The sequence below is a fragment of the Neovison vison genome, chromosome 8 (genome assembly GCF_020171115.1).
Source record: "Neovison vison isolate M4711 chromosome 8, ASM_NN_V1, whole genome shotgun sequence".
In the NCBI taxonomy this organism is placed as follows: Eukaryota; Metazoa; Chordata; class Mammalia; order Carnivora; family Mustelidae; genus Neogale; species Neogale vison.
In genome coordinates this window covers 11,400,373-11,421,617 of record NC_058098.1, presented here as the reverse complement: position 1 = coordinate 11,421,617, position 21,245 = coordinate 11,400,373, and the positions used below count along the sequence as shown (strand labels likewise).

Genomic DNA, 21,245 nt, shown 5'->3' with positions numbered 1-21,245 from the left:
GAAAGAGGCCCCTGCTTTGTGGGGAGCCTAGGGGTAAGGAGGAGAGGAAGTCAGGGAGTAAATCTACTCTTAATTCTAGAAAGAGCGGGGATGTGGGAAGATGCCTGATGGCAGGATCCCACTTCTGCAACCAGGGCTCGGCTGCCTGGGGAAGTCACTTCCCTTCTCGGGACTCCACTTCCTTCATTGTCAGATAGAGAGAAATTAGATGAAACCAGGGGTGGCCCATTGAAGGACAAATCGAGAAACCTAGGAGTCTGGATAGATACACCTTGCCCCCTCCATACACGCACACACCCCTCCTATCTCTCTCTGTCTCTCTTACTTTCAACAAATATCTTAACACCGTCTCCTGCCACGGGCCAGTGTGGACGGTGGAGAGTTGAGGTTCTTTGCCTTGGGAAGTTTCCAGTGCTGGGGGGAGGAGCAGACAGCTCACACACCAGGGAACAACTAAATGAACAAGGAGATCACCTAGTGATCTGCTATGAAGAAAAATCACACGGGACCGGGACAGTCGGCTGCTTCCGACTGGGTGTTCAGGGAAGACATGTACCCTCTGAAACCGAAGTGTCCCCAGCACAGGGAGAAGCAAGGGAAAACCCCCCTGAGGCTAATGTCCCCCACGTCAGCTTTAAGTGCATTCCAATTATTCACTTACTACGCAAAGTGCCAAGGCCTAAAGACAAAATAAATGTAACCTTCGTTACATGAAATGAATTAGGGAGCCAGAGGCTGGCAAACATTTCCCGTCAAGGGCGGGAGAGTAAACAGTTTTGATCTGGGGAGCCACACGGAGTCTGTCACGACTGCTCAGCTCTGCCGTGGGCCACACGTAAACAGATGGCATGGCCATGTTTCGGTGAAATTTTATTCGCAGAGACGGGCAGCTGGCTGGCCACAGCTTGCTAAGCCTGGCGTTAGGCTAAAATATAAGAGAAGCATGAATGGAGAAGGAGGGACCACAGAACAAGGAAGGAGTCCAGGAAAATGAAACCAACATGGTGTACCGACTAGTTCATCACCGTGGAACACGGACTAGCCGTGACGTGGCAGGAAACTGAACGGGCCAACGAGGGAAGAAAAGACAATTGAGGCTCTGTCGGCTCAAAGGTGACAGTACAGTGAGGAGTGACAGATTACACGGAAACACAGATGAGCCGGGCTGACAAGTGGAGGAAAAACACAACACTGAACCGTGTTTTCTTGGATCCTTGTCGAGGCTGCAAGAGAGAGCTCCTGGCCACGGAGGGCAACGCGGGACCTGAGGTTTTTGCGTCTGTCGTTCTGCCCGAACAGGTGACCAAAGACAGCATACAGGCCAAACAGACTCTTAAAAAATTTACAGATTAATTCAACAGATATTTGATAAGGGCCTACCAAGGCTTCAAGTGGAAAGCATGGACGTTCCTACTGGATGAGGTTAAAAAGTAGAATTCTTACTTTTTTAAAAGATTTTTTGTTTTAGGGAGAGAGAGTACATGTGGGTACATGAACGGGAGGGGCAGAGAATCTCAAGCAGACTCCCCGCTGAGCGCAGGGCCCCACATGGGGCTCGATCTCATGACCCTGAGATCATGACCTGGGCTGAAATCAAGAGCCAGATGCTCAACTGACCAAGCCACCCACATGCCCTTCATAAGCAGAATTTTATTGTTTTTAAGATTATGGTAAAAATATGCATCACGTGAAAGTGGAATCTTAACCATTCCTACATGCCCAGCTCCAGATCGCTGGGTATAGTCACAGAATTTTGCAACCCATCCCCAAAACTTCTTCATCCTGCAACAATGGAACTGCACTCTCGTTGGCCAGCACCACTCCACTCCCTGTCCCTTCTGAGACTCAAGTTGACCTAGTGACACCCGGGCCCGCGGATCTACACACAGCTGTGTTCACTGTGGGGCATGTGATGGGACCGTGGAAAAAGGGGAAAGCCGAAAGAACTTCCACGTCCAACAGGAGGGAAGGCGTTAAATAAACGCGGCCGTTCAGAGGAAGAAGGCAGTTTTCGTTCAACAGAGATTCCTGAGGACCTACTATGTGCCGGGGCCAGTTCTTGGCACCGGGGAGAGAACAAGGACAAAGCGGTCTCTGCCTTCATGGAGACGACATTTAAGTGGGGTTGACAGCCGACAAACCAAGAACCTGTAAAAAATACAGGATTCAGAGTCGGAAATCTTGTGGAACAAAATAAAGGAGGCCCGGGGATGCAGCATGTTAGTGAGCCGCTCCTGCGATGCCTCTCCGAGGAGGGGACCCCGAGCTTGCTTTGAGAAGCCTTTCCATCACAGGGAAGCCATCTCCGCGGAATATTAGAATAAAAAAAACCACAAGTAATTACAAGACGATTTCTGTGGTTCTTTAATGTAAACGTGTCTTCGTCTCCCCATACGCGTGTGCAGGTAGACGGGCATCAAGACGAGCCAAATCCCACGATTCGAGGGCGAGGGATCTCGAACTTTCTCAGTGAGGCTGTTCTCATGTGTTTTTTTAATCCATAAAAATACTTATCAACGGTCTGTAAACAGAAGACATTTAAGAGCACACACACACACACACACACGCACACACACCAAAAAAAAAAAAAAAAAAAAAAGAGGAGCTTAGGGGTTCCGAGCATTCACGTCGGGGCGGACCCCGGCTGTCTCTATGCGCTGGTCTTAGGACCTCCAGCGGAGAGCGGCTTTGGTGGCTTTCCCTCCCCAGCTCTCGAGCCGCGGCTATCACCAGGGGATTTTGCTCTCCCCAGGGTCATTTGGCAATTGTCTGGTGACAATTTTGGTTGTCACGACTGGGGAGGGAGGGGCGCTGCTACTGGTTTGTAGAGGGTGGATGCCAAGGTTCCAGCTATCCACCCCCCATTCCCTGTACAGAGAATGATCTGGCCCCAGAGGTTAAGAGCCTAGGGTTAAGCACCCTTGTTCTAGAAAGAGGGGCAATGTCTTCCTCACAGGCTGAAGACTAATTGGCACAGCCTGTGGCACAAACCCCAACAAATGGGAACTACTATTTTTAGGACTGTACTTCCCCCCAATATATATATATATATATTTTTTTTTTTTTGAGTTGGGAGGAAGTGGTAATGCCAGGAATCAGTTCTGGTGACTTCTTACTGAAAGGGATCCTTGATTCTTTAAACAGCCACACGGGTCTTCACCGGCTATTTGTGTCTGCCGATCAGAACTGACGTGGGAAGGGCTCCTAATTCCTCCCGGGTTTTGTTTAGTCTCATCCACTGCCAGTGGTTCAGGAACATTCTTGCTAAATTAGCCCCTGTCTCTCCTTGGATATTCAGCTCTCTCTCTCCGGTGCCCATCTCCCTATGACTCAGGCCACTCAGGTTTCTCTTGAAGGAAAATCAGGATCCAAACCCTCCCTGAGCTCCAGCCTTCTCTTCAATGGGACTGGAGAGGCGACTGCCCTCACAACGGCTTCACTGCCTCCCTGCTCAGCAGCCCGCCCCCCCCCCCCCGTGTGGAGCCCTCTCCCATTCCCTCCTCCCCATGCCCCATAGTTTCAAGGCTCACCTTCCTCATGTTTTCCCTGCACTCAGCACTGTGAACCCCTCCCACCCCTCGAACCCTTCCCTTCCCTTTCCTGTCCTGCCCACTGCTGCTTCCTCCTACCCCTCTGTTTGCCCTGCTCCTGCCCCCTCTGCTTCTCAGCTGTTACCAGTGGAGCCCTTCCGGCCAGGGACCAAGGCTACCTTCTCTCTGGAGGGAGCTGCTCTACTCCGCTCCAGGGCGTCAGCATCCACTCCTGAATCTGGGCTCATCTCCCAGGCCATCAGAGACACCATCCACCCTGAACCCCACTGTTTGGAGTCCCCAACTGGAGTACGTCCCAACTGTTTACCCTATCTGCTTGGTGGCCTCAGAACTCCCGAATTCAACACGCTCACAACCCATCTTGTGGTCTTCCGCCTGAACCTGGTCCGATTCCAGGGCCCTCATCTCAGAATGGCCTTGCCATGAACCCAAGTGGGGAAGCCAGAAGCTAGGTGGGTTGCTCCATCCCAACAGCAACCTGTTCCCTCAGGATCTCCCCAGCCCCCACTCCATACTGTGCCCACGTGACTGTGCCCTGAACCTGGTCCCCCTCCTTCTCCTTTGCTTCTCTGCAGCCCGAGCCAACCAGTAAGATTACGTTAATGACATCACACAGCCCCTTCTGGTGGCAACTCTCGAGGTCACACTGTTCTAAGGATAAAACCCAACCTCCTTACCTTGGCACACAAGGCCCCCCCCCAGGCATTTGGCTTCATCCACCTTGCGGCCGGGGCAGCCCTTCGTCCCTGGCACTGGCCCAGCAGTGTTCTGTCCTGCAGCTCGCCCGGTAACCTGCTGGTCCCGCAACCCCACCGTTCACCGACCTCCCGCCAGGGACCCCTTCCACACCATATGCCTGTGGTCAGCAGCCATGTCCTTTGCAGCACTCTTTGTGGTTGTTAATTATTTTTTTTTAAAAGATTGTATTTTTCTTTTCTGGGGAATGGGGAGGGACATTGGGGAGTCCAAGATGGAGGGCTTGATCCCAGAACCCTGAGACCGTGATGCAAGCCAAAATTAAGAGTCGGACGCTTGACCAACTATGCCACCCAGGCGCCCAAGCTGTAATTTTAATCATCCCCTCCACTGGGGCTGTGGGGAAAGAGGACAGTAAGCTCTATGAGGCCACTGACCCTGTCCTTTTTGCTAATCATTATATTCCTAGCACCTGGACACAAAACTTTACATTCAGTAAATACCAGTGAGCGGTAAACATTCAACAAACAGAAGCTTTGATCAGAGTCTCCAAGCGGAACCAGGCGACAGCAAACCCTGGACAGACCCCAGAACTTCTGGATCCCAACTCCTCTCCCTACCCAGGGGTCTTGTTTGACTCGATGGGCATCTCCTGGGCCCATTCTGGAAAGAAAACCCAAGTGTGGGAAGACGCCTGGGTCGCAAGGTGGGGTTTAGTGCTTTTGCTCCATCGGCTGAGGCTGTCCCTCAGCTGGTCTGGGGGCTGGGCTCAGGCGGGCAGTCTTTCTCGGGAGCACCCGGGGCCAGCCCAGCCACGCGGAAGCCACAAGCTTCTTGAAGGACCACACAGACGCTGAACTCCGTGAGAAAAAGAGGGGAAAGGCCTCCTAGAAGCCAGACTGATCTAGGCCAAAAAAGACGACCACCAAGGTTTGGTTCTTGAATATGTATTTTTTACTGAAAAAATCATTCATAAATTAACATACAAAAATGTACAAACACATGAGTAAATAATGTAATGACAAAGGACTATTTCTGTGAAAAGTGTTTTTAAAACATCTTTAGATTTCAGTGCAAAAATGTACCCCTGGCACCTCTTAAAACATAAGAGCAAGCTCAAAAAAAAACGTTGTGATGGAAGGAAGCTAGCTACGTTCAATGCCATCGTCCACGGAGAGCGGGCACAATCGGGACAGGAGGCTGTCGCTCAGCTACTCGTGACTGTGGTAGACAGAGGAGCTCCAACAGGAGCCCCTGTCACGTCCAAAGGAGTATTTTTGCAGTTAACTCCTCGCTCAGAAAACCAGCGTGAAAGGACAAACGTTTCCCTGCACGCAGCTGACACGGACGGGACTGACTGAACAGGTCACCCATCAGTAGCCTTGAAAGAATTTCAGCTGCCAAAATACACGCAAGGTCACATTTGGTTCTTATTATCCGTTTCTTTTTTTGTTGTTGTTAAACAGGAGAATCTCACACCACTAACAGCTCACGGGCCTGGCTGTCTGTCTGCAACTTCCACGTTTCCCACATGATAGCTTGGCGGGTGAACGACGGGGCGGTGCGCAGTAGGGTGTCTCCACTAGTAAGACAAACTCACACATGATCGCAAAGTAATTTCAGTGACCCTACCTCAAGGAGTGAAAAGACACCTTCCTTTTGGCCTTAAATCGGCATTTTCTTTTTAAATCAGCTGTGTAGCCTTTGCCAACGTTTTGTTCTTGGTGGCAGGTATGTTCGTGAAAAGCTTTGAACAAGACCATTTTACTACACGGCCGTGTACACACACAGCATCCTTCACCAAGGATCGCTCTGTTCTGGCAAATTCTTCCAAATGACATCATGGCTGTGACCCACGGAAAGCCGCTCATGGCCTTCGGGGCTGAGAGGGGACAGGAGGAGGGGCAGAGGCAAGGCCAGCACACAGGCCTGAGGGGAGGTGGGAGAAAAAGGGAAAGAAATCTTTATTGCTCTGTGCACCAGACTTCAAAGGAAAACCAAGTGAGCTCCTGTGTGGAATGTTCCCTCATGAAGGTCTTTTAAAGCATGAGATGCTCAACATTCTTTTAAAACACATGATACAACTTACCAGCATCTTCAAGGGCAGCAACCTGCTCTCTCATATGAGCCGATAAGAGCTTTGTAATGCAAGTTGGTTTTCTACAACACCGCTCTATTCTTCAAAAGAACAAAAGCATGAACAAAAAACAAGGCCTGGCCAATCACTCCCACAGCCTGTGGGGATCATATGTCCACGGAACCAACACATGCAACGGAGAAAACCCCAAACCCACACGTATATACACAAATATATCCCTACACACACATCCATGTAAACCATGAAAATTAAGGAAGTTGAAGGCAAACAAGGCAATTAAAAAAAATATGAAGTACTTTTCAAGAAAGTACTCCTAATCACAATATATAAATATGCTTTATGGAAAAGGAGAGGAAAAGACTGGCATTGTTCAGAATCCTACAGAAGCCAAGAGGGACTATGGATGGAGGGATCTGGCTCAGGGAAAAACAGAGAGGCACAACTTCAAGGGCAATTTAGAATCTAACTTCAAGAAGTGCACAGGGTGTGAGCCCAGCACTCAGGCTTGGGTCCTGGCATCCAGGAGCTCTATCTACCCACACAGCTCTGACTGGCCTCACCCTGGCCCCCAGCTGAGCCACAGCACCCAAGTGTCACCTGCTCCCTGGCTGACTGATTCAGACCATCGCTCATTAGTGAACTAGTTCACAATGTTGACGAAGAATCTTCCCAGAAACCAAAAAGGGAAAAATTCAGAGCAATCACTGAAGTTAGTTGATAATTTAGGCACAGATTTCAGAATTGTGGCCAAGTTCCACAAGAGCAAAAAAAAAAAGACGGGGGGTAAGAAGAGGCAGAAAACCCACCCACCTGACCCCACCACTCTCGGTGACGAAAGGACAAAAACTTAAGTCCAGAGATCCAGGGGCGTGTGCACAGGAGGCCCCCTGAAGGGGTCTGCTTTGAGCAGGGAGAGGTCCTGTTTAGCAGAAGACTGGGATGAGAGTGTATGTGTCCAACAGGGAGTCAGAGTCCACAGCAAAGTCAAGAGCAAGACTTCTGGAAGAGGGAGGGAGGGGACAGGAGTCAGCGACCAGTGACAGACTGGACTGTCCCCATCTGTTTGTGACATGCCCTCTACCCACTCCCCTCCAAAGTGATAGAAATCTGGGAAGTGAGAGCCTTCTACTGCATTTTAACGGGGTCCCTGCATTTGCCAACCAAGTGAGTGATCTAATATATAAATCCTGTTTGAATTGGAGCCAGCTATAAAATTAAATTTAAAAAAGGCATTTTACATGGCTTATTTACAATTATACTTCTTCAAGAAGTGATTGTTACAGGTCTATTTATCTTCCCCACCCCCTCCCAATCCCCACCCAAAGCAGGTAATTAAAAAAAAAAAAAGAAACCAAAGAGAACACCAGAGATGGAGAAGAATGGTGTGTGGTGTTTCACTTGCTCTTCCTAAAACACAGCTGCCCTGTGGTGGGGTTGCCTCTTTGCTCTGAAGGCCGAGAAGCTCCAAAGGCCATTCGTAGGAACAGGCTCGGCGCCGGGACTCCGGCGGACGTGGGTTCCTATCCTGGAGATCCCGGCGGGGACGGGACGCTGGGGTTCTAGACCGGGGGAGAAGAGCAGCGGGACCGACGTCCGCCTTGTGAAAACAGAAAGCCCGTCCTGATGAAGGATGTTCCCAGCCACAGTGAAGGCGTTTTGTGCGTGTACTCTGTTCACATTTTCTCCTCGAACCCTGCGACCCTTCACCAGATGCCGTATTTCTATTCTCTTCCTGTGTGGAGCCCCAAGACCTCTCCCCAGGCTGCTTTCTTGGTGGCGGTGGGTAAAGCAAACATAGGTTCTCTCCTCATCTCAGTACTCGGTCACCTGAGCCAGCTCGGGTGTCAAGTTGACAGTAATGTTTTTATACAAGGCGTCGTATGTGATGTTTGCAAAGTAGTTCAAGTTGTTGAGGCCGTCCAGCCCTTGCCGTTCTTTGGACTTGCGCAGCAGAGCGTACCTGTTTGAGCAGAGAACAGAGGGTGGCTCTGAGGGAGGGCCCAACGCCCTCAGGGTGGAGGACAGAGCAGGGCAGCCCGCACACGGGTCACAACCCAGGGCAGCCCGCACACGGGTCACAACCCAGGGCAGCTCTCCGGCATCCCACGGCCGCGGCATCCCACGGCCGGCGGACAAGCCCACCCCGCCCAGCTGCTCCCTGCTGAAGGTTATTATTGGAGACCCCTCCTACTTCATGCCAGGGGCTTTATTTATGACCTCATTTCATTTAATGCACCGCTCCTTAAGCAAACAAGGAAACCAAGGCTTCCGTTGTTCAATGGTTGGCCCAAGGTAAGGTTACGGAACGGGGAAATGGGAGGTAAGATATTAAAAATACACCAGGTGAGCAAGGTCGGGTCTGCATTCCGTGCCCTTTCACGCCCCTGACAACAGAGCTCATGCAATCAGAACTGGTGGTCCGGAGAGCAGTCCTCCTCCCCGTGAGCAAGACACAAAGGCACTCAACACAGAGCTGTCTCTCCGTCCACATGCCCCCATGAGTCCAGAATGGAACTTCCTGATCAAGTGCACCCACATGAACAGAAGCTCAGGGGTAGCCTTCCCGAACCGGAGCTCACAGAAAGGGGAGCCAACTCTGCTTTGCCCTGTCAGTGTAAGCTACATGGGACCTTGAACTGAGTGGGTCTTTCTCCAACTCCCTGAAGGCTACAGAGGAGACCGTGAAGCTTAAGAGGCCAGAAGAGTGATTTCCTTCAAAGATCTGGGATCAAATTGTTCACCGATAATCTGCTTTCACACAAACGCCCGCCTCCTAGGTACATTAAAACCTATCTAGAAACTGCAACGCAGCCAGACCCGGACGGTGGAGAGAAGGTGGAGAGTAAGACGAGGGCGGAGTCTGATACGCTCTGGGACATCTGATAACACCAAGTACAGAGGATGATGTGTAGGAACAACAAACAAACTGCACCAACCTTCCAAGAAATTGGACTTCTCCTCGGTGGTGATGAGGAATAGACTTGTACTTCCCGGTGTCACCTTCTGGCCGGCTCACAGAGTAGCCTGCATTCTGTACTCTGTCCCAGACAAAGACATTGGGCTTTCAGATTCCATGTTCAAGTACCCCAGACCACCACACCCACTCCAAGGTTGAGAAACCCCAGGCTGAAAAGCAGAACAACTTCTCCATCTAAATGTTCTATCGCCCATGCCCCTGGGTAAGTTCACGGCTTTAGAAAAGAGGTCTACGATACCAAAATTTTTTGAAAGGCAAAAGGCAAAATTCTTGGGAGTAAGGTGAGACACAGGCTCTCAGGGATGGGGGCAACAGTGAGCGTTCATTCCCCCGTAGGTGAGTACACACGAACACTCCCTCCGCCGGCTTGTCTGGGTCCTATCAACAGTGCTTTTCTCCCTGGTGGGCAGTGCCTTTCCTGTCCACAGCCTACCACAAAGCAAGTCAGTGAAGTCCGAGTTGCACTGTGTTGTCCCTGCTTATGAACTTTAATGACTGTCTACTCCCCCATCGTCAGGGAGACGAACTAATTTGTATGACATCCTCTGATCTCCGTGTAAAACTTCACAATACTAGGAGGAAAGCAGAACTTAAGGAGGTGTCCAGTTACTTTTCTTCATGTGATAAAGACAGAATTTCCCAAGCTGGATTTGCTGGGCACTTGACAGGGCTGTAAGAAGTAGCACATGGAGGCAGACTCTGGGTATCGACATGGAATCCATGGTCGTCATCACTATTTTAAAGCTTGGCAGAGTATTATTTCAACATCCTCCTCTTGACTCCAAATTATACTCTCCTTTTGTTTTGGGAAACGTGTTCTCTCTCCGGTTTGGTAAATACAGAGAGGTCTACAGTTGCCTGGGAAGAACCAGCTCCCCCGTTCCTCCTGTCCCCTGTTCCCGCGCCTGGGGCTCCTGCTGAGCTGGGGAGAGCACGAGTGGAGAATTATGACAGATGTCCTGGGGGAGTTCAACTGGATTCAAGGACCGGTCAAACCAGTTACATTTATGGAAAAGCTGTTCATCTTTACTAGGTTCCTAAGAAACCCAAATTAAGAGGATGAGATGCGATTTTTACCTCTCAGACTGAGAAAGAATTATCTGGAGCTCTTTTGTCCAGTACAGCAGCCAAGGGCTGAAATGTGGCAAAACATAAAAGCTTGTCTACAACCAACGTGGGCGGTGATGTGAGAAAGCGGGAATGTTGACGCCCCGCTGCTTGGAATCTTTCTGTGATCACTTTTGGAGGGAAATTCTGGTAACTATCCAAATGTAAAAAGGGCATTTACTTGACTTTGTAGTTCCACAGCTAGCAATTAATTCTGAAGAAATATTTGCACACATGAACAAGGACGTTCGAAACTATGAACAATGTTCATTAACAGGAAAGGATTAAAATAAAATATCATGCATCTCCATAAAGGAATGTCACGCAATTGTTAAAGATAACAAAGTGGTTCTATCCGTGTTAACAGGGTTGGAAGAGAAGGGATGGGTCTGGGTTGTTTGTGTTTGAATACAAAGAAGTAGAGAAAGAAAAGCCCTGTTAAAATAGCTGCTTCCTGGGAACGAGACAGCACAGCGATAGGGATTAAGAATTATACCCTTTGGTTTATGCACCTTTATTATCTGAATTTTTACCAGCAAGTATTACTTTGTAATTAAAGCAACAAGTAAATTCGTTTTTAAAACCCACCGAGAAAGTCAACAGATACATGATGGAGACTGTTTTGCTTACTTGTTCCTTATTAGGTTACTATTTACTTACTCATTCTGTAAAGAGATTAGTTTATACTACTCAAATATAGCATCATTCTCACAAACTTGTATAATATAAGCCTTATCCAACAGAACAGATAAATCTGTATACTCCTGTCACTAATACGTGATCTCTGGCTTGGGGAGGTTTCACTGAAATGTGCTTTGACTGTAAAATATGTACCAGATTTCAAAGGTATAGTAAGAGAAAAAATAAATGTGAAGTATATCTCATTAATATTTCATATTGATTATATGTTGGGTGGGTATTATTTTCAACACAGTGTGATAAATATACTGTTGGCATGTTTTATTAATATGTTAAAATGAATTTCATCTCAAAGTTCTTTCTTTAACCTTTTTAAATGTGACTACCAGAACAGATCACATTACCTACATGGCTGGCACCCTATCCTATCTGTGTGGTGCTGTCTGGGGAGCCGAAGGCAACATTTTTAGAAGGCCCTGGAAACCGGAAGAGGGGAGTACCTGTTCCACAGGTCGTCATCTTCTCCACCCCAACCCCAGAAAGCGTTCGGAAAGCCGTTGATCTTCCGAAACTGTTCCACCGTTAAGCCGCTCACTCCACCGAAGAACTCGGTGTAAGGAAGCCTAGAAGGAGACATACAGCCTGAATCATCTGGGAATCAAGGGACGGTTTCTTCCCCTGGGGAGGGCCACCACTGCACTAGAGAACTGCTTCCGGTATGACACAGCGCCTACCGCCCTCAACCACCTGCCACGCTCCCTCACGCTGAAACACATCGACCTCTGTGGCCAACTGCATCTTTCTCTAACTGATCTGTTTCCTAACAGCTTTACTGAGACATAACTGTACATTCCAAACGATTCATCCATTTAAAAAGCATGCAATTCCATTGTTTTTAGGATATTTGTGGAGTTGTGCAACCACGAACACCAATCCATTTTAATACCTTTCATCACCTTCAAAAGAAGCCCTGTACCCATTATCCTCATTTCCCTTCCTCCCCACAACCCGATGCAACCGCTGTTCTTTCTGTTTCTATGGATTTGCCTATTCCGGACAAGTCACGGGAGCACAATCATGCCACATGTGGCTTCTGGTAACTAGCTTCTTTCACACAGCGGCGTTTCCAAGGTCCATACCTCCGGCCCCGCGGGGCAGGGCTCCATTCCTTTTACCTGCCCGACAGTGCCCCGCGCCGGGGCTGTGTTCCATCTCCTTCGTCCACCCGCCAGCCGCCGCGCGGGGGGCAGAGCTAACAGGATTTTGCCATCTTTGCGCCTCGCAGCACCTTTAGAGTCAACCTCTTCCGGAGGAAATGATACTCACAGATACATATACTTGTCCAACTTCGTTGCAAAGTGCCTGGGCATCTGCCCGCATCCATAGTAGTTCCGATCGCTTTCTGGTATATGATCCACGTCATGAAAAATAAGACAGTCCCAGTCCAGATCCTTCATTGCCTCTTGAAAACCGACATTGAACAGCATGGCTCGATTAAAGGGCTGGGTGCCAACCTAAAAGAAGCAGAACTGTCTTTTTAAAAGGACTTGTGGAGCACCATCTTCACGGCCTCAGCGCAGCCTGAAGGAGAGCTTCATGAACCCGACTGGGACAGATCACCCGGCCAGAGCGGGGCCTGGCCCGCAGCTCATCACGGCCTCTTGTAAGCCACTTGACATCTGGCCTCGATTTCCTTAGAAATAAGAAGGGTAACGGGCCCAGGCTCCTCTCTCCCACGACTGTTGTAAGAGCAGGCATTCGACCTCTCGGGCCTTTGGAGGAGCATCGGGCCCCATACAGGGAAGAAAGCACAATTCGGCCATTTCTCCCCACCGCTCCTTATCTTAAGGGGAATTTCCTGGGTCTGGAGACCCAAGACACCACCCAAGCACCTCTGGCTAAACCACCTTGCAAGAGGCCTTTGTTCGAGGGTAAACAAAGTTCCATCCTGGACTCACTCAAGTCTGCGGGCGCTGAGTAACACTCCAGCCAGAAGCCAGGAGCTGCTCTGTGCTCCCCTTTCACCTCTGCGGGGCTCAGTCCTAAGAGTTCAGTTTCACTGGCTCTGTCTGCCAAGGCGGATTGGCCGAAACCACCCTGAACTGCTGTCTCAGAAAGAGCAGGACGGGCCACTCACCTGCTCGACCACGTAGAAGGCGAACCGCAGGCGCTGCCGCTGAAGCATGGGGATCAGGTGCCTGAGCAGGACCGGGAGGTGCTCGTGGCGGTTGCGGAAAGGGATGAGGATCGCCACCTGGAGAGGGTCACCGCACAACAGACCGTCCCGTTAATGCCCGCAACATCGGCTTGGCGGCAGGACCCTGCCACAGAATCGGTGACCAGCTAGCTCCCGGGGCATTCTAGAAGGCCGCCTTATCCGCGACCTCCACTCCATGGAGAGCTATGCCGGCAGGCAGACCGTGGGGCATAAGCACGCGCCACACTGCGTACACAGCCGGCCCGCTGAATGAGTCACTCTAACCACAACCCAGAGGCACACACTCGTTCTACACCATGACCCGCACACACGTGCCCACAGATTAATGAGCACACAACTAAAATGGACTCCGCAAGACAGGACTCCCCTGACAACACGCAGTACACTCTGACATGTATCTGTCTTTTATATATATACATTTTTAAAAAAATGCTGGTCATTAAGTTGACCTTACATCCCAGTGATGGGCTGGAAAAGCCCGTCTAGTCCATATCTGCCTTGCTCACTGCACGATGGGCACAGAAGCCACACCTGAACAAATACTTGTTACAAGAATGGACGGACGCAGGCCAGTGTCAGGGGCCAGGCTGGTCCACACTGAGGCCTCCTGACCACCATCAGGTAGAAAACCACTAAGCAGCTGTCAATGTTGGGCTGCGGAGCGCCGCTCTTTGCTGCACTAAACTCACAGCCAACAGTGCCGGACGAGGCACGAAGCAGTAAATTTGTGAAGATGACTTTGACCAATGTGGCCCAAGAGACCTACCAACCCTCCCCCTCACTTAGCCAGTACTCCTGTAAAGACAAAAGGGTCCTGCACAGTCAGAGGAACGATGCACGTTTCTGGGGTTACAGTGTTCTTAGGGAAACCCATGCCTCTGAAGTGTTGCCATCAAGTGCAGATACTTTGCAACAGGTCATAGGGTGCAAATTACAAATTATCAGAGTCTGTGAATCCCACCGTGGCTTGGAAGGACGGCAAGGCCGGGCGGGCCTCCCGGCACCTCGGGCACGGCCCCACACCCTACCTTCCATCGAGGCATGCAATCTGAAGGCTTCCAGTGACCTCCGAGCTTGATGGCTGGGTCTTTAGAGAAGATTTCATGGATGTCATCCATTGCGATTTCGCTCATGTTTATGTCTATTGGGCCCTCTAAACAGAGAGGGGGGCGGGGGGGGGGGAGAAAAAGAATTAAGAGGCCAGAAAGTGACAGCACATTTTCCCTGTATGACCAGGGTTTCACTCTCTAGGGAGGGTCAGTGCTTTTTTCCAGCTGACTGTGTTCTTCAGAGATGGGAGGCCCTTCCCCTGCCTGCAACTCCCTGCATCTCAGCTCATCACTAGCGCTGCGTAAAGCGGCAAGTCAAGAAATTAAGACTCCGTGGAACGGCAGCTGAACTTCTCAAAGAGGAAGGAGGAAAGAGTGAGGCTGAACTTGGAGCCTCTCTGCGTGCTCCAGAGGCAAGCACAGATACAGGGCCCCGGTTCCCTCATCAATGATCCCAAGTAATGCGGCCCAGACCCCAAACACTCGTCATCACTGACTTAAGCGAAGGGGGCCTGTGTGAAAAGCCCAAAGGCACGGAAATATAGAAGGACTTACTGTCGTTGCTTGAAATTATACAAGAGACGGCAAGAACAAAAGGACAAGACCACAGAATTCTGAACCAACGCTTGGAGAAAGTCACGTTCATCCATATTACCAAACAAGGTATAATCAGCAAGGGATTTATACTAAAAGATAAAGCTGGTTGCCTGTACTTTCTCTAGGACATCCTAACAGGCCCCAAGTCATCAAGGAGGGGGTACATGCAAAGGGAAGACTGAGGAATACGGTAGAAAATGACACTAGGAACACAGGCAACCTTGCAGAAGGGCTAAAGAAAGGTGAGGACACAAGTAGCTTTTGTAATTGCTGTTTCCGACGGCAGGGAGGCCTTCTATTCTCCACACAGGGGAGGCATCCTGAGAGATGGAGAACACTCTCTTTCATTTTAATAAAAAAAAAAAAAAAAACCAAACCAAACCAGACCCTTCAGTGTGAAAAGCAGGGGGCGCTGTACTCACTCATGGAAGGGAGCCTCTCGGGGCAGGTATGGTTTGCAAAGTAGGTGAAGTCTTCAGGAAGAAACGTTGTGGTTTGCAGGAAGGTTTCACTGTGGTTCAAGTCAAGAGGATAATCTAGACAGGGAAGAGAAAAGGCAGCTCAGAGCAGCACAGGTCATCAATTCTGCAATTCCCAGAGGTCTATCAAAGCATTTTTCTTAGCTATCATCTTCTGCAGAATCAGGATTCTGGACTAGCTCTTTGCTACAGCTAAAAATTTGAACCATCAATAAAAAGGTTAACCAGATGATAAACCAGTGTCTCTGTTCTTACTGGTCTTACAGCTTTATATGTACTTACTGTCCAGCCGCAGAACTCAACAACGTAATTAAAAACAAACAAAAAACGCCTGGGTGGCTCAGTGGGTTAAGCCGCTGCCTTCGGCTCAGGTCATGATCTCAGGGTCCTGGGATCGAGTCCCGCATCGGGCTCTCTGCTCAGCAGGGAGCCTGCTTCCCTCTCTCTCTCTCTCTGCCTACTTGTGATTTCTCTCTGTCAAATAAATAAATAAAATCTTTAAAAAAAAAAAAAAAAAAAAAACAACCAGCACCCGCCTCCCCCCATGTCCTACTCTCTACGGGAACTAGTTTCATTCCTTCCAGCCAATTACTTTAGTACGTACTTCCCATACAGCTGTTCCAGATGCTTCCGTCACCTTACCCAAAGACTTCCACTGTGGGGCCCATCTTCAGTATTTACCCTGAAGTCTTTACTCCGTAGATTACTATCATTCATAGCTGAGAAATGTGCCAAGTTATGATTTCTTTTCCTGCATAATTTGGTTGTTCTTTTTCCCTAGAGTGACTGTTTCGTTTCTGTTTGCTTAGTTTTATATGGCATCGTGACTAACGCCATGCCCTCTGCCACCCACGGCCCCTCTTAGGATGTCCACCAGCATGAGACATTCTCTCCACTGTCTTCCCAGAGACGGTCCTGCGCCTTCCAATCCCAACGGGCTCTCCCCGTGCCCGCTGCGCAGACGCCGTCCTGCGGTCTCCCCTGCTTGGCGTCCTAGGGACTCCCTTCACTTCTCACCAGTGGGAGACCTCACTCTGCCTGGCTTCAATTTCTCCTTTTTTCTCACTGGAAAACTTCTTGCAAGTAGCTTCCTAAGCAGGGGGGGATGGGAAGTGTTTGAAACCTTGCACATCTGACTGTTTTTGTTCTCACTTGATTCACAGGGTGCCAGGGTTTACAGAATGCTTGGCTGGAAAAAATTCTGAGGATTGTGCGAGTGCTCCCCACTGCCTTCTAGAATCCACCTACACCTGTTAAATCAGAAGCCATTCCAATCTGGCTCTTCGTGAAGGTGACTGGGAATTTCTTTCTGGAAATGAGGAACTTTGTCTTGGTTCAGGGAATGTCACATTTCTATTCCGAGTTCTATGCTTGCCCACTGTGTTGACCGTTTGACCTTTACAGTCTAGAAACTTGTATGCGCCTGTTCTAGAATTTGGGGGCAGGACTAGAGGTTATCACTGTGGTGATGATTCCCTCCCTTCTGTATTCCGCGCTCTTTCTGGAGAACAGAAAACACGAGTTAGATGTCAGACCTCCTGGCCCTCTGATTTTCTCATCTTCTCAATCTTTTTTGGGGGGGATGCCTGGGTGGCTCAGTGGGTTAAGGCCTCTGCCTCCGGCTCAGGTCGTGATCCCAGGGTCCTAGGATCGAGCCCCGCATAGGACTCTCTGCTCAGGTGGGAGCCTACTTCCTCAATCTTTTTTTTTTTTTTTTTTTTTTAAAGATTTTCTTTATTTGAGAGTGAGCACGTGCGCATGAGTGGAGGGAGGGGCAGAGGGAGAAGGAGACATGGACTCTTCACTGAGTAGGGAGCCGAACTCGGGGCTCTATCCCAGAACCCCAGGATCACGACCTGAGCAGAAGGCAGGCACTTAACCAACGGTAGCCACCCAGGCCCCCCAGACCTTCTTTTAATTTTCATTTCTGCTATTTTTTTATTTTAAAAAGTCATTTTTATTTCCTGAGTGTTCATTTCTTACAATATACTTTTTTTTCATGTTTGCAATCCTTTTCCCCTCAGCCTTGAGAAGGTGTGACAGCTGTTCTGCATTCTTCTTCTCCCAGCATCGCCTGTGTCTCTCCATCTGCTGCTCCTTGTTTGGTCTGACCCCTGCACAGTGCTCCTTTCACTGCTTACATTTTAGAGTGGGGCACTAACTGCAAGGGCTTGGGCTGAGGTTTTCCACTGCAGAGTGTTCTGGCCAGTCTGGTTCGGGAGCCTCCAGCACCAGTATCTTAGGATCCTTCTTGGTCCAATCAGATTCCCCAGAGAATGCTTTTTTTTTTTTTTTTTTTTTTAAAGTAATCCCTACCCCCAGTGTGGGGCTTGAACTCACAACCCTTAGATCAAGTCGCACACTCTGGACTGAGCCAGCCAGGTGCCCCCAGAGCACTCTAGTCTTAAGCTCCTGCCAGAAGGATGCTTGCTACAACACAAGCACAGTGCGACAGAAGAAGAGAAAGGGGCTGGAAGCACTTAGGCCCAGCCAGGACCCCCCAAGCTGAGGGGCCCCTGTTTCACCATCCCTGAGGGCGATCAGGTCTCTAGTCCTCTGCCAGGATGGGTAAAGAACCTGGGTATCCGACTGCTTTTTAAGTACTTTCAACCAATTTTTATCGTAGCTGTCACTTTCATTCTCATCTGCAGAAATACCCAATACTGCTACTTCCCAAGCTTCTGGAAGGTTCTAGGGGATAGCGGCTATCCCTGCGGCCACATCAAGCAGTCCGTTTTCTTGGGTCTGCTGGGCCCTGTATCACTGGTCTGTCTGCTTTCCGACTTCCAACTCCTTGTTCTCTTCATTCTTTGTGCCACTGAACCAGACACATGAGAACACGCACACCCCCTCTTTACTGTCATTAGTGGGGCCTTGAGAGCGTGAAGTGGGTGCCTTTTCCCTAGGGAGTCTGTATGAAGGGGCCCTCCAACTTTTTTTTTTTTTTTTCCAGATAAGGAAACCAAGGCATCACATACACAACTGGTACAACTACCACAGAGCCCCGACTAAGGTCTGGGTTAGTGATCTCTCCAGTGTGCTGCACTGTTTTTTCAGAGTATGAAAATCCCTCTCGCCAATCCCCTTTGGGATTCATGCAGATTCTATGAAAATTAAAACTTCCTATTCAAACTCGCTTTTTGCACTGGAGAATTCTACAACCTTCTACTCAGGTATTTTTCAAGCAACACTAAGAGGGTTTCTAAGAATCTACGGCTAATAAATACAGGGAATCCTTTCACAGGGGCACAGGCTGTCCACCGTGCACGTGTCCACCGGACACAACTCTGAGGGCCTACTGCAAGAGAACGAAGTCTCTTAAGAGGGAAAGCGAGGAACACAATGCTTTCTGTCATTTTCAGTAGTAGCTTTCCTGACAAAAACACCAAAAACACCAAGCCTGCATTATACAGACAGTGCCGGCATGAACCCTAACAGCAAGATTACATTCTTGTTTTTTACAGAAATTAGCCCAAAAGTCCTCAGTCTGTACATGCAAACGTGTCTTAAATTGATCCTTTCTGAAAGTATTGACACTTCAAAGACCTATGTCAAGAATCTCCAGTACCAATCATTACTCTGGATAATTCTGATTTTGCTTCTTAATTACGTGTATGTGTGTTTAAATATATAAATGATTCTCTTTAAGAAAAGTTTTCACGGGTGCTAGAAAAGGTGTATTTTGTGACACGCACACGTGCAGAGGGAGCAGCTGCTGCCAAACAGCACCACAGTAATTATATTTGCCTCTGAAGGAGAAGAAATTCCCAGAGGCATTATAATAGCATTTTCATAAGCAAATTAAAAATACAAAACACAGAAGCAGAGAATAATAATTCTGGGCAATGACAGAACCAAGCCTTAAAAGAACTACAACCTAAACAGGAAATAAGATGTAAAAACAAAAACAAAAAACTAGCGTGCAGAAGGGCTAAGACACTTTCTAGCCTTAATGATCCTACCTTTGGGGGTTTGTGTGAAGACACAGATAAAGCCCTTCTACTCCCATCAAACACTAATAAGCCTAGTAGCAACCAGCATGAAACAAAACAAGACAAAATCAGCACCATTTATTTTCTTCTGATTGCCAAATTAATGAAGTCATTTTTTTAAAGACCCCACAAATACACAACTTCTAAGTGGCAGTAGCCTTGCCCTACACCCTGAGGGGGAAAATCCCCCATAAAAACGTCCATTTCCTCATTTCTAACTTAAATTTTCTTACATAAGAATGTGATTTTTATGTAAAGATAAAAATAGTTCTCACCAGTAAAAAAAAATTTTTTTTTTTTTAAGATTTTATTTATTTGACAGAGAAAGACAGCGAGAGAGGGAACACAAGCAGGGGGAGTGGGAGAGGGTGAAGTAGGCTCCCGCTGAGCAGGGAGCCTGATGTAGGGCTCGATCCCAGGACCATAGGATCACGGCCCCGGCTGAAGGCAGCTGCTTCAACAACTGAGCCACCCAGGCGCCCCTCACCAGTAGAAACCTTCTAAAGAAGTGGAAGACGTAGAGGAAATTAACTGCTTGTGACCTGATAAAGCTGCCTGGTTACTGTGGGGTGCCAGCTTGCCCAGAAATGGGGATGTCCAAATGACAGCTCCTTCCTCTTCTTCTTCTTCTTTTTTTTTAAGATTTTATTTTTAAATTAATCCTACACCCAGCGTGGGGCTCAAACTCACAACCAGGAGATCAAGAGTCGAGGCTCCTCCCACTGAGCCAGCCAGGAGCCCCTTCCTCTTCCTCTGCGCGTCCCTACTGCGTGAGCGAGCGGCTTCGAGGATAGAGCAAGCCTGCTGAACCTCTCTGGCCATGGTTTTATTTTTTAATTTAACTGTAATCTATTTTAAATCAGGACATGTTCTCCCAGCAAGGGAGGTAGAAGGGCAAAGAAGGCATTGCTTCTACATTTATAAAATGGAAAAACAACAGACATCCTTCCTACCTATAAATTCAGATGGCATAATGATTCAACTCTGCTTCACACTGGTGGTTCAGCAGCCACGCCTGCACATTAGATCATCTACGAGGCTTTTAAAAATCCTAATAATGCCCAGGCTATTTCCCAGACTAATGAAATAAGAACCTCGGGGGTGGGGTACAGACATTGGTATTTTTTAAAGCCCCACCTTGTTGGCAGGGGAGGGTTTCCATGTGCACTGGGGTCGACAGGGCTACCCCAATACACAGGGGTGGCTAAAATCTGCCTTTTCCTTTATCTTACCACATCCAGTTGAGCAGGGACTGGGAAATGCTGACCAACAGATTTCAGAAGAACCACCAACTTCCCCTTCCATTTGAGAAAAGACCGAACACTTGCCTCTCTGCTTGAAAACTGTGGACATTTATATATACTAAAATCACGCCATCAGAACCAATATCTATAAAATGAAAGAATCAGCATTTTTCATGTGTCAGCATGCCTAAGGATAACCCCTGCACCTGCTGGGTGAGTAGACATAAGGAAGACTATGAACTAAATGCCTTAAAACTACGGAGAGAGAGAGGAAGAATATCTAGCTCACTGAACAGATTACAAAGCACCCCAGCAATGACTTGATTCACTTTATTCGCCTCTGGCAACAGTCCTTTCCAAGAATGTGGGCAAGAGAACATTTTTCTGAGTATGTGACTACAAGGGGCTTGGGGCCAGAGGTGTGGGAAGGTTCACGTGCATGTATGTACACATGTGGTTAGAGAGGTAAGAAATCTCCCTCCGGGTGAAAGTCACAGGTAGAAGGGCACCTCCAAACTCCTATTTAAGGACAAGAAAGGACAGGTCACCCAACCGCTCGCCTTATCTATAAAACTAAGTGGCAGAGGTGGTGGTGGTG

General features: G+C 48.7%; 1 protein-coding gene across 1 annotated transcript in view; it reads right to left on the bottom strand.

The window, feature by feature from the left end:
• Positions 1–5,178: 5,178 nt before the first annotated feature.
• B4GALT5 (beta-1,4-galactosyltransferase 5) overlaps positions 5,179–21,245 on the bottom strand; it is a 75,659-nt gene continuing 59,592 nt past the window's right edge. Inside the window, exons 3-9 of the mRNA XM_044262856.1 lie at positions 15,355–15,468; positions 14,315–14,439; positions 13,206–13,322; positions 12,395–12,582; positions 11,569–11,691; positions 9,282–9,383; positions 5,179–8,305 (exon numbers count right to left, since the gene is read on the bottom strand). Of these exons, the coding sequence (XP_044118791.1) occupies positions 8,158–8,305; positions 9,282–9,383; positions 11,569–11,691; positions 12,395–12,582; positions 13,206–13,322; positions 14,315–14,439; positions 15,355–15,468 (917 nt within the window). The 3' untranslated portion in view covers positions 5,179–8,157. The remainder of the gene's footprint in view (positions 8,306–9,281; positions 9,384–11,568; positions 11,692–12,394; positions 12,583–13,205; positions 13,323–14,314; positions 14,440–15,354; positions 15,469–21,245) is intronic.